This window comes from Falco biarmicus, chromosome 2, assembly GCF_023638135.1.
Source record: "Falco biarmicus isolate bFalBia1 chromosome 2, bFalBia1.pri, whole genome shotgun sequence".
Taxonomy (NCBI): Eukaryota; Metazoa; Chordata; class Aves; order Falconiformes; family Falconidae; genus Falco; species Falco biarmicus.
Genome location: NC_079289.1, coordinates 110,949,694 through 110,966,062, shown reverse-complemented (window position 1 = coordinate 110,966,062; position 16,369 = coordinate 110,949,694). Strand labels below are relative to the sequence as shown.

General features: G+C 43.1%; 1 protein-coding gene and 1 long non-coding RNA gene across 3 annotated transcripts in view; one reads left to right on the top strand and one right to left on the bottom strand.

Moving 5' to 3' along the window:
- Nucleotides 1-725: 725 nt before the first annotated feature.
- Nucleotides 726-15,460, bottom strand: LOC130144130 (uncharacterized). Its single transcript, XR_008820013.1, has 2 exons — nucleotides 13,786-15,460; nucleotides 726-12,833 (listed from the first exon to the last, which is right to left on the bottom strand). It is a non-coding gene; the product is annotated as an uncharacterized LOC130144130 (long non-coding RNA).
- GBE1 (1,4-alpha-glucan branching enzyme 1) overlaps nucleotides 13,518-16,369 on the top strand; it is a 167,245-nt gene continuing 164,393 nt past the window's right edge. Inside the window, exon 1 of one of the 2 annotated variants that reach the window (XM_056327314.1) lies at nucleotides 13,518-13,817. In XM_056327314.1, coding sequence (XP_056183289.1) covers nucleotides 13,714-13,817 — 104 coding nt within the window. In that variant the 5' untranslated portion in view covers nucleotides 13,518-13,713. The remainder of the gene's footprint in view (nucleotides 13,818-16,369) is intronic. The other variant, XM_056327315.1, reaches the window with a different exon arrangement.

Below are 16,369 nucleotides of genomic sequence, written 5' to 3'. Positions count from 1 at the left end.
ACATGAAAAACTAGGCAAGACACCTGACTAATGTTTTAAGTCGAATCTGCAAAACATTTCTAGATTTAAGAAAAACAGTAGACAACTGGTGATAGTTGTTTTTTTTTTTTTTTAATAGGAATATGTATACTTCATTCTATAGAAAGGAAAATAGAAAAACAAGAAACAACATACAAGCATTATTTTCCTGTTGTTGGTAGTGTTGGGTTTTTTTACAGTTATGAATACCCATGCTTCATTTTACAGAGAAGGAATGAGTCCTTGTGCAACTCCTTACAAAACCAGGGAAATATTTTGATGACACTTGTATCTCGTATTCCACAGTCCTGTCCCTTTACCAACATGCAATGAGATCATGGAGAAACCATAAAGCCTGTCTCATCCATCAGCATGGGGCTCAATTTTCTTCTGTGTAACTTTAAATTCCTTTATGGATATCAATGCCACATGACTTACTGTAAAAAAAAAAAAACAAAAAAACCCCCCAAAACAACACAACCCCCACAAGAAAAAAAAACAAAACAAAAAAAAAACCTACAGAAAAAAATCATATTAAAACAAAAAAAAAGCTGGACAAGTGATAAGAGAAGATAAACATGAAAGCAAATAAAGCAAGAGAAAAAACTAAAAAAGTATTAATTTTGGCAATTACAAATTTAATGAAGGCAGTAGTTATAAAAACAGAGCGGGCATAAAAATTGCTAACACATGAAAATAACACTGGCAAAATTAGCCGAAACGTTTTTTTTCAAGCAATGTATTACAAGTGAAACATGGAGCTCTGGAGAAGTCTTCATGTAAATCTTATTCAGAGCTGCAAATGACCCAGCATTTTAGACATAAATAGGAAAAATCATAGTGTTAATAACTTGTAGTAGTGCTAGAGTGGTTTCAACATACCAGAGTATATATTTTTGGCAAGCACAGAGATTAAAAGCAAGTCTGTTCATTTAAAAATACAAAAAATATAGATGGTATTTCATAGTGTTAAGAAAAAGATAAGAAGCAAACACTTGGTCTTGCTTTTTCCTCACTTTCAGGTTGTCTAATATATGCCCTCATTAGTTAGCCCTTTTAAATGTTAGGTATATTGGATGACTTAAGACAGATTGATATTCACTGTGAGTGTCTTTTAATGGTATGATTGGAGAAAATATTTTATTGTAGAGGAGGTTATGTTCCTTGAGAACTCGAGGTTTCCTGGATGACAGGAACATACTAATAGTTCACAGAAATTAGATGTACATACAAAAATCAAGCCATTAAAGATGTAAGTATATTTTGAAATGACAACTGATTAAAAAATAAAGGAATAAACAGAACACAGAACTAAGAAGGATAAAGACATTTTTGGCATTATGTAACCTATATGATATGAATACAGAGAAAATTTTAGTGGATACTGCTAAATTATGTGCTTTTCAGTCAGACACGCAAGTAATTTAAAGTAAGAGAAGCTAAAACATCCTATGTAAAATCACATAGGTAATACTTGCCCTTAAGTTCTGCAGAGGAAGATTATTTGTTCACAGGATGATGATCCTGATTTAGAGAATGACTCAGCTCCCAGGATGGAAACCTTTGTGGGTTTTTCTTGTGCATGTGTTGAAACAGATGACAACATAGGAGTTACTCAGGAGACAGCTGAAGGAGCGCATAGGTCAAGAAGCAACAGATAATTCATGAACTGTAAGAGCAATTCAGTATTTTAACTGTGTGCAGCTAAACCAGTGGAAGGAGGAGATAGAACAAATAATTCTAATAATTCAGACAATGTTCTCATGAATGAAGAAATATCTTCATTTAAATAAATAAATGTCTTTACTGCAACTGGTATAAGAGCCAGGTAATGACCATCAGAAAAAATGTCAGGGGAGGCCTTAGTGTGGTTTGTCAGACTAAGTTTTAATGGGGGTAATACATGAAAGACTTTTGAAAGTATTCCTTCATTATAGTGTACTAATACAGTTGGTATTTGACTACTGCTCACCTGACTAACCAGAGAAAGTGAACTGTACCACTGATAAAAAAAAAAAAAAAAGTTAAATTTATAGAAGGTTGATATTAAGGCACAAATATATAACACTAATTTTGCCTAGAATACTGTGTTACTAGAGTCAGTGATGACACAAAGTAAATGGCAGATGTGTTCCAGGGACTCAGTATACCCACTAGTCCACATATTGTCATCTATCCTACTACAATAATTCATATTTCAGATTCTTTGAGGAAAAAAACTTGGAATTAAACAAGACATAAAATTATTTGTAATTTTTCACCACAACAGAGCATTTTGAATACTTAAGTATTTCTACAGCATATTTATCTAAGAACAGTTGGTTAATGTTAAAAGAATAGCATACAATCAGCTGATTTGCAAATGGCCCCAACAGTCATGGATATAAGGCTTTTCATAGCCTGTGTCAGAATTGTAACATTAATTTTGGCAAATCCTGAAAAACAGAACAAATTGGAAGAGATACTGGACTCAAGTTTTTTATATTGTATATTGACAAATTACTAAATTGCAGGCAGACTGCAAAATGGGCCTTTGTACTGCAACATTATAAATGTTCATGATGTCTTCCATTTATAGATGCTTTCCTTCAGTAGCTAAATGACAAATTTGAACTTAATGATGCAATGACCTCCAGTTTATACAGCTTTGCTGACTATGTATTTCAGCAAAACTACTATGAATTTGAAAAATCAACCACTGCTCTCTAACCTGTCTTCTGGATTTTCCACTAAGGAATCACAGTTTTATATTGCTGAAACTACTGATTTTAGTAGAGTTAATGTTTGTATAATAGTGGAATAAAATTGCAGAGGATGGCAGATACCTGCTGAGAGCCCTGGAGTAAAGATATTGTGCAAAATTCAAACTAGCTGGGAATCAATGAGTGGGAAGCAGATGGTGTAGGGAAAAGGTTTAAAATATAACACTAAATGTACCCAAGCCTGAGGACTTGGAGCCCTCCAACATGACCATCGTTGCTGTTCTTGTGAAGACCTCAGGGGCTGATGACTGGTCACAAAGCAAGCCCTCTCCCTCTGCACCAGGAATACTTAAACTGCCAACCTCAGGGCCTAGAGGCACACTGGAAAGGTGACCATAATGTAAGAAAAGTTAGGCTTTTCTACATTAAACAGATAATTTTGACTGTTAGAATATTTACTGGACTAATTCTTAGTGCTATGTATATGGTATAGTACATAACATTTTCAGTGTAGCAAATCAGTAGAGAAGGTGGACAACCCCTTCTGTGAAGCCTTCCAGTATGTTAGTGAGCAACTAACCCTCTGCAAAACCTTTTGTAGGTGGAAGCCTATAGTCATCTCAGAAGACCAGGAATGCAGCAGGTGTGAATTCCTGTGTCCTGGCAGGTATCTTATTTACAGTAAAATCAATGAGTTTTGGTCAGCTCAGGTGATTCAGGATCACTAATGGTCTGATGAAAGCAGAGAAACAGTAATTACATTGCTCTGTGATCTGGTTGCGACTCACTCCAGGCAAGCCTTGCCTGGGTAAATGGCAGTCTCTGTGATGCAGTTTGAAAATCTGAAAGAAAGAGGAGAAAATAGATGGCAGTCAGAGAAAGCTGGTGATAGGTGGACACTGGATGGAAGCCCAAAGTTTGTTGGTACTTGTTTTAAAAACCACTGATCATATTCCTTGGTGATCAGAGATCTCTGTCTCTGCTTCTTTCTTTTGACCCGAGTACAGGCTTTGCTTTTATTACGGCTTATCTGTATAGGACAAAATGAGGTACACCTACAGGGGAATAAAGGAAGAAGAAAACCACATTCAACCCCTTGCTAGACATGCCCACTCTACTCCTAGAAACATCCATCCTCCTCTCCTTTCTGGAAGAAATTGCTGAGCTGAGGGAATGGCATACTAATCAGGGACTAAGTCTTTGAGGTTCAGATTCTTGCAAATCTGTCAGCTCCTGCAGTAGCAACTGCCTACTATTAGTGGATGTGTAACACTGAGCTTTAAAAGGAAGACCAGAATTTGAAAGATTGTATCATCTGGATGATCACAAGCCAGAAGAAAGCAGAGATGTATTAGAAGCAGAAAAAAGTTGTCAGGCTTCTGTTCAAAAGTATTGTACACAGTAGAGATGCACAAGCTTTGAATTAAGACCAGGGTACATTTAAAGAGCTGTAGAGGATGTCCAGGACACAAAAATGCATTTAGCTTTACAGCCTATAGATACTGGCACAGTATGGAATGAGCTAGCAACCTGTATGAAAGAAGAAGTGATCTAGGGAACACTAAATAACAATGAACAAGAAAAACAAACAAAAAAATCTATGAGAGTGTATGACTTAGCAACTGTAAAAACTTATTTTTGTCAGCATTTACTCTCAAATATTCTTCTTTGGTAAAAGTGGAAAAAGGGAGGTGACAAAAAGAGGCAGAAAAGTAGTCCATACATGTATACAGTGGTAGGAAATAGTGTAGTAAGGGAACAGTCAGACCCAGCACAAACACACACATGGAAATGTGAGAAAACTGGGGAAGAGATGTAGTACTAGGACAGTATTTCCAACTACCCCCTACCAGATCACTAACTGAAGACTGGCATATGAAAAAAGGCAATTAATTGCTTACACCTCACATTTACAAACAACAAAGTACAACCTGATCATTGGGGATGGCCTGCTGTCCTGGTGGAACTATAGGACAAGCGGAAAATGAAGAGCCTGGATGTTGCCTGAGAAGATAATATAATGCAAAAAGATTGAATACCTGGCACGGGTTGTGATCTGTGCGGTTCAGAAGGCTATTCTGAATAAGCAGGCAGAGGAAGCAAATGAAGTGCTTAACAAAGAAGCTGAATGATCAACCAGGAGAAACCAGAACCACTCTGAGAAGCGTTGACTTCTGGTGCACAATGCCCTGCTGCAGGAGCTGATCACACAAATGTGAGAAATACCTGCACTGAGTGTCTGGTTAAATCAGACGGGGCAGTGATATCAACCATTTCTTGAGTAGGATTCGGTGACTGAATCCAACATCCAGGGAGAATTTTGAGACATAAACAAAAGGCTCAAAGAGACATCAGAAAGGAAGAGTGTTTGAAACTGAGGAATGCTGACTGAGTGCCATCAGCCCTTAAACCTCTCTAATGGAACTGGGATCACATTAACTTAGAAACCCAAAAGTTATCCGCATATTGCAATTAATATCTTAAGATGAAAAATTGCATATAATTGTAAAGATTGCTATTTGAATTAAACTATAAATGTTTAGCTCTTTTTTACAAAGAAGAGATGGAATCAAAGCAAAACAAAAACAGACAGGGGAATTACTAAAGTTATCTAATAATAGGAGGTAAACTTTCTTACTAGATAGTTTACCATTAGATAGATACCATTACTATGTACTTCAACTTAAAGTAATCAGGAAACAGAAATGCAGCTAATTATCCTGGATATCCTCACAAACTCATACAGAGGGAGGTGCTGTAGCCTGAATAACTAACATAACTATTAATAATAATATTTGCTTATTTTATCTTCCACAGATAGCACAGTATAAGCAATCCCTTCCAAATGTATGCATTGTAAGCTGCATATTGCTTCGTTTACTGCATATTTTTATTATGATACATGCATATAGGAAAAGTGAAAGTCATATTACTTTTATTTTAACTCAAATGCCATGGCTAAGTTTAAAAACAAGAGCAAAATACAAACCTAGGTAATAAGAGACAAAGGATCCAACCTAAAGGATTCATCTCCAAGCAAGAGAAAATCTGTTTCTCTGTGTGAAGACAGACGTACTTCTTGCTAACCTATGAATATCTATATTCCTAACAAAAATGTGTCTCTGTGCATGGATGCACATTTATCTTGTATGAAGCTTTCTATCTCTACAAAATAGAGAATTTTGAGTGCTCTAGGAAGAAAAGGTGAATCATCAAGGTATAAAAATATTTCCTATGGAAAACTGTGTTGCGTTCAATACAATACCTACAGCAATGAATTGCCTATCTGTAAGTGTAGCTCTGTATCATTGGGACTGTGAAGACTGCGCCTTCACTTACTGAACTGGGGATATTTTAAAGACATGTAGAAAATGGTGGAAATCAGGAGTCCCTAAGCTGACCGGGTAACAAAATGTTACTTATGTTTATAATACAAAACTGTACATAATTATTCAACTAGAGCTAATCAGGTAACTTTGGAGATCTATTACTATAGCATTTCTGAGATCAGAGGTGTGCACATATGAAGATGGATTATTGAACATGATAGATGTTCTTCATAGTATCTTTAGGCATATTCCAGAAAAACAACACCTCAAGACATGCATTACATATGTAAGGATATTAGTTTTCAATGTTTTGACAATTGCTTAGATCAGAATATGACCAAGATGTGATTATGAAATTGCTCCAGTCACTGTGTCATTGTAGGATTTGCTTATGTTCAATATACATCCAGAAATGATAGTGAACTATCTCACTGTGCAACACACCCAGTGACAGGCACACATGCAATGTAAAGATACAAATTACATCATTACCTTGAAAGTAAGACCATGGTTTCCAACATCTACAGAAACCTGAATTTAGCTTTACACCCTACAGTTGTAATTTTAGTTGTTTATACCAGCTTTGGTGTTTTTACAATGGTTATATATCATTATATGCTTAAGACCCTTAAGTGTTACCATCACACAAGACCACACAGGAAAAAATGGTCATTTTCAAGAGCCACCATTCAGCCCTGTTAAAAAGCTTTGAGTCATCACAGAGTTTGCAACATTTCTGCTGGACTCACGTAATGACTAGCCTGTGTTAAGCAGACCATCTACCAAAAAGGGTAATTTTACCCCTGTACATGTGATTTTTTTGCCATTGTCATTGCTTGCCTAGCGCCCAAGTGACTATTGCTAAACCCATGTGAGCTTGTGTCTGTGAGTACCACTGGGAGAAAGGATCTGACAGGCCTGGGCAGTCCCTGCATGACCAACAGCATCCTTAACGTCAACTACATCTGGGAAAGCCTGTTGTGTGGTTGTCAGATTTCAGCTGAGAACCTAAAAACTGAGGAGTGAACATCAGGCTGTGTGTGGCAGATTGTCGTTAACACATATGCCCCCATCTGCCCAAGGAAGACTTTGTCAGCCTTAGGACCCAGAGGCATACCAGGAAGGGGGGGCATGACAGTAAAAGAAAATGCATAGGTGCTAGAAAGCTTTCTTTATAACAAGTTAAATTGCACTATTAATGAGGGTGGGGTTTTTCCCATATTAATCAGATAATTTCAACAATTATACTGTTAAAATATTTACTGGATTCACAGTAAATTCCTAGTTCTATATATGGCGTTCTCTTCTGCCTACAGCAAGATTTTGAACATAGCACTAAGGATCTTGTCCCTGTCTTTCTGTTCATTCAAAACACTACTGGTCACACCTGAGAACTGATTCGGGCAATTCCCACCGACTGCCATCAAAAACTAAACCACAATTAATACTGCCAGGACCTAAAAGACTGTCTGCGGAAACCATTTTGGACTTCCAAAAGCTCTGCATTTCACACATGATTTGCACTGGATTCATCTGCTTTTACTGTGGTGAACCCAGTGCACACTAAAATTCATGAATGTGACTTAGGTACTATGCTGCTTTTTGAAAACTAAAATAGTCCTACACATACTAATGGATTTATATTGACAGAGCTGTCAGAGCATTAGCAATATGCATCTCCTCCTTTCTTCTCACCTCACTTGACCTCCCCCCGGATTAGATGTGTTACCCTCCAAACCAATACCTGGCAACCTCACTTTCTTTTCTGAGTAAAAGGCCAGACAGCCTAAATGCCCACAGTGTTTCAGGGAGGAATGTGAGACCACGCAACCAGCCTTGAAGAAACCTCCTAGGTAAGATAATTTCTCAGAGATTTTAGGAAAGACCTGCCAACGAACAAGAAAGCAAAACTGCTGCTGAAGCGGTGGTGGTTAATTCTTAATTTGAAGTGTATTGGATATAAACCATACAATATTTGGCTAGTATTAATCAGCTGTTTAATACCAACAGATTGTTACAGAAGCCCACTGCAGTAATTGTGGGCACGTTCCTCTGGGACAACTATTCTGGAGAGCTCAAGCTACTTATTTGCTAAGTGTTAGAGAGAAACACACATTGGTAAGACAGTGGTGAGTTACCAACTATTGTGGGTATGGCATTAAGGAGAGAATCCCAAATGTCTTATGTTCTTCCCCCAAGACATAAACACGTATGTAAATACCAGGAATCAGCAGTATTGGCAGCTGCAGAAGGTTGGTACTATTGGCAGTAATCACTTTTGAGCAATACATATACAAGGCACAAATACAACAGAGTATATACATCCAAAAATATTACAATATTCCTAAAGCTTTTCTGTATTTTGTGTCTGTAAAGTGCTTCACAAATTCTTACTTGAAACTAAAGAGTTTCTGCTAAATTAAATCCTTTTTTTAGTGAGGCTCAGTCATTTTCACAACAAATACTGTTCTACATCTGCTGATATTTAATTGGTATCACACTTTGAAGTGTCTTGATTACTGTGTAAATAACTGAAAGATATTTACATGTTTTTGATACTCTGTTATACAAAATAAGGACACCAAATCATAATAATACTGCAATATTGTGAACACAAGAAGCAGCCATTATCTAGGGCATTCAGGTTGTTGGAATGTGTTTTCGTTTTGGTCTGAATGGTAAGTGCAAATGGCATTCCCATCAGCTGCCCTTACTGGAATTTGACAACCCTGAAACTGGCTTTTTAGTATTTCAGATAGTACACTAATTTTGATTTTTAAAGATGTGTTGTTATTTAAAGCTCCTGATACCATGCCAGGGCAGAGGTAAGACCTTAGAAGACAGCCTCAGTGAACAGCCTCCATTTCTTAAAAGACTCAAATCAAAAAATGAAACCCCCAAACCTATAAACTAATTAACAGATGTACTAATGGATTCTTGGAATGTTTGCTGCAGTTTTTAAGGATATGTGCTTTGTTCTTCATATGTAATCACATAATTGAATCCTTGCTGGAAGTGCAGTTTTAATTATGGAACTGTTACATGCTGCTGAGGTCTAGCTCTGGCAGCAGCTGTGCAACACTGACCATTTTTTTTCTCCTATGTATCTCACCTTGGAGAATCCAAAGATAGGGATAAGTAGCTTGTTTAATCTCCATTCCCCATGTTTGACCTGTCTCAGAAGACTACCAAGATAAACGATTTTTTTTTTTTTAAGGGGGGCATTTGTATTGGATCTGGATGACAACTATGCAACTAGTTCCTTATGGATTCTTGAACAAATAATAGGGGTAAGTGTGGCTGGCCAATGTGGCAAGATAAACTAGTTTTCCTTCAAATTTCGAGCTCCATTGTGTGTTACGTGTTTAACTTGCAGTAATCAGTCCAAAGGTGGGAAGCTGCAAAGTGTACTGTAACATGCTCAGATGTCTGACATCTTTATAAAGGACATAGGGAATACTTCAAGAATCCATTCTTCTGGAATAATGATACACAGTTTTTTTTGAACAGCCACCTCTGTCCACAGGAACACCTTTTCTTGATAGTGCCCACTGTGGGATCCAGTACAAGTACAGGGGAAACCTTGTGTTCCTGTGTGTCTCAGTCCTTGGTTGTGGACTGCTTCTCATCTTTGACATCAAAAGGTGCAATGGCAATAAAAAATGCATACATCTTCTCACATGTAAGCAAGCAAAGTGGGCCAACCACACCTAGATCTAAGAAGGCTTTCAGGAAAAGGAACTGGGAGGAGTTGGGAACATACAAAGGACATGCCTTGTGCCTTGTCACTTTGAGAAATTGGTAATTCTTACATGTTCTCAGCAGCAGAGTTAAAAATATTTTGCTGTCTTTGGTACCTGCTGTGTCTTCTCAGATGGATGAAACTAAGAGTCTATGGACTGCCCTCAGCTAAAATGGAGCACAGCTGATGAAATAGGTTAATGAGTACTTTGTGGTATTTGGGACCACACTGTAGTGTCCAGGGATGGATGTTTGTGATGCCCCATTTACGCCTATATTGGAATAAAAACTGGGCATACATCACCCTTGTCCATTGGACTCTTTCTCTCCCTGTAGGCTCGAAGATAACTCCAGAAAACCCTCACCATATACTGGGCAATCCCAGAACCGGTATGGCAGGAACCACACTGTAACTCATGTATGAACTAGCTATTTATCTCACACCTGTGGGATTGGGTCAGCCTAGAAAGTAGCAGTAGTGCGTAACAGCTGTAGTGCAGAATCCTGTACCCCAAAGATGACTGACAGGTCTGGAAGTGTCTTACAGAGCCAGGTCAGGACCAGGGTCCAGGTCTGCTCTGAGCCACTTGGTTTAGAAGCACCTGGAGCTCAGGAACTGGCTCTGCAAGAGCCACAGACCACGTAGATCCATTCTAGCTGAGACAGAAATCGTCACTGTTGATAGGGGAGAATATGAACCAGTGCCTTAAAGAAAAAAAAAAAATTCCTAACCCAGGTCCTACAGTTTAGCATCTCTGTTATCTTTTGCAAAATAAATGCAAAATATTAGTGAATCAAAATGGAGGCACTGCATGACAAGAGTAGCCATTTTTCTCCTTATTCAATGCCTTCCAGATCTTGAATGTTCTTTAATGCAAAACTTTTATTTCTATTTGAACTTTGCATATTAAAAAAACCCTAAATTGATATTATAATAATTGTAACTAAACAGTTCCTGCTCAGCATTTCTATGCAACATTTTAAAATATACATAACTTAAGCATGAGCATCCTTTGAAAACCTGGAGCGGATTGATACACTTCAGCCTCAGTGGTAACTGAGCGCCAGACACACGGCTTAGACTTCACTCCTATATGATCCACTGCTGTCCCGCAGAAGAGCAGTTACTGCAGTCCTCCTCTTCCTACTTCTGCTGGCAGCAGCAGCTGCCAGCTTTGTATCGATCTCTGACAAATGCACAAAGATGCATTCAGCTGTTGGGACAATATTCATTGTTTGAACTGCCATTTTTGCCTCCAGGTAGAGGACTAAATGGCAGTCTCCTGAAAGCCAGTCTCGGCTTTTGAGTCTCAGCTAGATCATGGTGTAACGGATGATCACAACAATATATGCCTTAGTATCTTTGAGTTACTGGTGACAAAGCAGGCAAATAAAATCATGCTCAAGTTGTAAACTGGAACATGAGTAGATAAAAATGATGTGGTTATCAATTTCCCAGTTCACAGAGTGTTAAATGTAGCATTTGGGCTTTTTCTATTATAGGGACAGGGCCTGTTTGCAGAGTTTAACTTCCTGAAGTTCAAGGTTGCTTGGATGTGAGGCTGAATACTATGTCATTTCAACTGGAAATCTCCCAAAGGTTAAAAAGGAGTCCCTGTCTTTCGGAACCCAAAAGTCACAGATATATTCCTACTGTTTACACAATTGCTAATGCTGATTTATAAATCTCTCTACTTTGTTTATGCCAAACAGGTAAAAATGATGCTGCAAACTTGCTTGAGCTTCCTGACAACGAAGACAACCAAAGAGACTGTGCTATGAGTGAAGCTCTTGTTTCCTAGGTTTGTGAATCACAGTGAATTGCTCTCCTACCTCCACTTCAACAGCGGGCGAACTCTCCAGTACCAAATACCTGGAAGCCCCAAAGTAGCAGCACAGGTAACACGTAACTATTGTAAAACCCCAATTTCCTGGCTCTTGATAAGCAGCTGGAATTTCTCCCCTTTTAGTTTGCCAGATTAGTTAACTGTGAGAATGAGTGACACATTCGCAAAAGAACATGATACACACAGTTTGCAATTAGCAAGAATAAGATGGCAAGAGTTGTTAAATTTTGGTTTAGCACAGGCACTGAAAGCACTGCCATGCAGGAAGTTTTGAGAAGCACCTGTAATTTTAAAAACAGGTTCTCAGTCTCAAGTGAGCCTGAAGAAATGGTAGACACTGGGGAAAAAAATAATCCTGATCTATCGCAGCTTTCAATAAGGAAGCAAAAACCACTTGGGGCTCCTGCTGTGGCAACTGCTATAGCAAACACTATGAGCATTGCCCTACACATTCTTCGGACTGGGAATACTTGTTGCACTCCATAAGGAAAAAAAAGGACAAAAGTACTTGGATTTTTGTATGCGTAGTTAGAAACTGCTTGAAGGAAGGAAATAGTTAAACATATATTGTTGATGAAACAAATAATTATGGAAAATCTCACGTAGCCAGTGTTGAATAAAGTAATAAATGAATTGCTGGTGTTCATTACATGCTGTGCTGTTAGTTATCTGGCAGACAGGAAGGCAAAGCAGTGCTAAAATTCAGAGGAAGCTAAGATAGGGGAGATGAGCTACAAACTGAGGATAAAAATTTAAGAGACGGTTGTGGAAACGAGGAAAAGTATCTAGGAGCTAAAAAGTTTATAAACCCTGGCTGAAAAGCATTCAAAAGAGGCCTCTAAATAAACGTTCTCACTACATGTCTAAACAAAGCAAAATTGCTGGACCTTAAATAAAAGTGCTTAAATGCTGGCCTAGAGGCATGGTCAGGCTAGTGATTAGTTGCCTTGGATATTTGGTGGCCTATCCAAAAACCAGACATGCTGATATTAGGTCAAAAACTTCCACAGCAATCTACCTGTGCTATTCAGCATTTAGAGCTACATCAGGATCAGCTGAATTAATCTTACTTTGTTTAGGATTCGTTATGTGTCCGGTACAGCGACATTTTGCTGTTCGGACACGGTGTTTATGAGAACTCATGGATGCCCCCGGAGTCTTGTTTTGCTGAGCTCGTCTGTGAGCACGCCAGCACCCTACGAAACAGTCCAGAAATTTATTCCAGCACTCATGATGACACCAAATCTGGCGGGAGGGGCGGGGGGAGGGGAAGGGGGGGTGGGGGGGGGTGATGTGTTTTTTTGTTATTTTTGCGTGTGTGTGCGTGTGGGAACGCAGAGTTCCCCCGGCAGCAGACACACTGACAAAAGACATCAAAGTGGCACTAAGAAAACAAACCGGGGACCGCCGAGCGGCGGCAGACACCCCCTCCTGCCGGCCCTTGCCCTGCCCAGCCCGGGGGCTCGGCTCCCACCGCCACCTCCTCCCCGCCGTACCGCCGGCGCGCAGCTCGCCCCTCACCCCCGCCCAGCCTCTCAGCCCCGCACTCCGGGCCGCCGCCCGGGGCCCCGCGGCGAAGGCCCCGGCGCTCCCTCCCTCCCCCCAGGGGCGGCTCCGCCAGCGCCGCGGCTCCGGCCCGGCCCGCCCGCGCCGGCACCCCGCGCCGTTCGGAGAAGGGCTTTTTTACCACCCCCCTGCGCGCTACCAACCCCTGCGGGCAAAGCCGGGGCAGCGACACCAAATCGCTCGCTCGTCCGCGCCGAGGGGAGGCAGCGTGCCCCCGATCCGCTCGCCCCTCGGCTCCCGCAGCCCCCTCGGCACACCGACACCGCCGCCACGGGTGCTGCGGGGGGGGGGTGGGGGTGGCGGGGGCACCGCGGCGCGGCCCGGGCGGCTGGCACGGCGGGCGGGGAGGGGCGGTGGAGGCGGCCGCCTCCCGGCCCCGGCGGGCTGCCCCGGCCGGTGGGCGGCGCCGGGCGGTGAGAGGCAGGGGGCGCCTCGCCCGCCCTCCCCGGCCCCCCTCCCCGAGTGTATATAGCGGCGGCGCGGCACGGCGCGGATCCCGCGGCGGGCAAGATGGCGGCCGCCACCTGCACGCAGTCCCCGCAGCCGGTGAAGCTGCCGCAGCTGCTGGAGCGGGACCCCTACCTGGCCCCCTTCGAGTCGGACTTCCAGCGCAGGTACCGCCCCGCCCCGGCCCGCCCGCCGGCGGCCTAGGCCTGTGCCGCGGGGAGGGGAGCGCCTCCTCGGCAGGGCGAGGGGCGGCGGGCGAGCAGGCGGCGACCGCCCGCCTCTGGGGGCGCCGGGGCGGGCGGGGGGAGCGGCGGGGCGGGCGGTGTCCCCTCCCCCTCCCTCCTCTCCCCTCCCCGTCGCGGCGGGGGCCGTCCCTCAGCCAGCGCCGGGGCGGCTCCGCTTCCCGCCCCGGTGGCGGCGGGGGGGACGGACCCGGAGCGGGGTTTCGTGCCGGCACTTCCGACGGAGGCGCCTCCACCGCGGGCGGAGCCGCCGTCGGGACGCGGCGGGGCCTCCAGAGCCGCGTAGGGCGGGCCGCTGCGAGGAGGCCTCCGCCGCGGGCCTCTCCGCTGGCGTCGCCGGTGGTGGCGGTGACTGGGCCGTCCCGGCCCCCGTGGCCTCTCTGGCGCTTCGGGCGTCTTCGTTGCCCCCCTGGGGCCCGCCTAACAGCGGCATGGCTTCGTTACGGCTGGGGGGGGTGGGCTGGCTCACGGGGAGCCTGGCCCTGCCAGCGCAGGCAGGTGCGCCGCGGCGGCGAGCGCCGGGGGCCGCTGATGAGGGTGTTTTAGCCGAACCGCTGTCGCTAGTAAAAACGGTTTTAAATCCAGCTGCCAGAACCTGTAAATAAACTGCTCCTGAACCACCTCTTTCTGGAGAATTTTCCTTTAGGTGCGTTTTTGGAGAGATCCCTAAATCCCTAACTCAGCTGTTCGCAGACCTCCAACCGATGACAGTGTGCGTTAGGGTGGTTTCAGGTTGCCAGTGTGAACATTTTTTTTTTTTTTCATTTTTTTTTTTCCCTCTCGCCGGCAGCTGCGACACCAACCCTCTGACCAGGACGGGCAGCAGGCCTGGGCGAGAGCCTGCCAGCAGCAGCTCGGGCAGAGGCGACCTGCGTCCTGCCCAGCAGAACTGCCGGCCTTGAGAAACTGCTAAAGCCTCACCGGCCGTTTGAAAACCGTAATTGGGAGCTTTTATGGTGCAACTTTCTATGTTGTGTTTCACTACCGGTCCCCTGATAATCAAAACTCTAGTACTGACCAGTGCCCTGTATCCCAGAAGTCTGGAAAAGTCTGTGTATGTGGGAGAGAAGCAAAAGGGATTTTGATTTTTTTTTTTTTTTTTTCCTTTACTGTATTACACAGTGCTTTTGGTTTCATGTTACCAGGTGTCCTGTTTGGTTCTGGCAGAGAATAGTGGTAAGGCTAGATCATGTAAAATGGGATTAAGGATTTGGTAAACTACTAGATTTACACAGCATTTTCTGAAATGTAATCTCTTAATGATAGAATAGTGTAGTGGTTTAAACAATGATTCCTGGCAAGCGTGGGTAATGTATGCAGTGCTGTAAAACACTTAATTCTTCCAGTGAGGTGCCTGAGCGTAGGAAGGAATAAGTGGGTGGCTCTGGCTCTTAATAAAGCCATTTATTAGAGTATTTGGGCTTTCCAAATGTGCTTGCCATATAAATGGTCACATTGATGATAGAATCATAGATTTTTTTTTTTTTAGGTTGGAAAAGACCTTTAAGATCATTAAGTCCAACTGCTAACTGAGGACTGCCAAGTCTATCACTAAACTATGTCCCTAAGCACCACATCTATGTGTTTCTTAAACACCTTCAGGGATGGTGATTCTACTGCCTCCCTGGGCAGCTGTTCCAATGCTTGACTACCCTTTCAGTGAAGAAATTTTTCTTAATATCCAATGTAGACCTCCCCTGGCATAACTTGAGGCTGTTTCCTCTTCTCCTGTCACTTTTTATTTGAGAGAAGAGACCTACCCCCAGCTGCCTACAGCCTCCTTTTAGGTAGTTGTAGAGCATAATAAGGTCCCCCCTGAGCCTCCCTTTTCTCCAGGCTAAACTCCAGTTCCCCTAGCCACTTGTCCTAAGACTTGTAATCTAGATCCTTCACCAGAACCTGCAAAGCATTCTTGGGACATGCTCCAGCACTTCTACATCCCTCTTCTAGTGAGGGGCCCAAAACTGAACACAGTGTTCAAGGTGCAGCCTCACCAGTGCTGAGTGCAGGGGAGTAATAATTTCCTTTGTCCTGCTGGCCACAATGTTTCAGATAAAAGCCAGGGTGCTGTTGGCCTTCTTGGCCACCTGGGCACACTGCTGGCTTATGTTCAGCCAGCATTCCCAGGTCCTTTTCCTCCAGGCAGCTTTCCAGCTGCTCTGCCCAAAGCTCATAGCATTGGGTAGGGTGATTATGACCCAGGTGCAGGACCCAGCACTGAGCCTTGTTGAACCTCATACAGTTGGCCTCGGCCCATCAGTCCAGCCTGTCCAGATCCCTCTGCAGAGCCTCCTGCCCTCAAGGATATCAACACTGCACCACCAAACTTTGAGTGCACCCTCAGTTTGCAGATGACACCATCTCCTTGTCCAGATCATCAATAGAGATATTAAACAGAACTGGCCCCAGCTCTGAGCCCTGGGGGTGCTACTTATGACTGGCCACCAGCTGGATGTAACTCCATTCACCACCGCTCT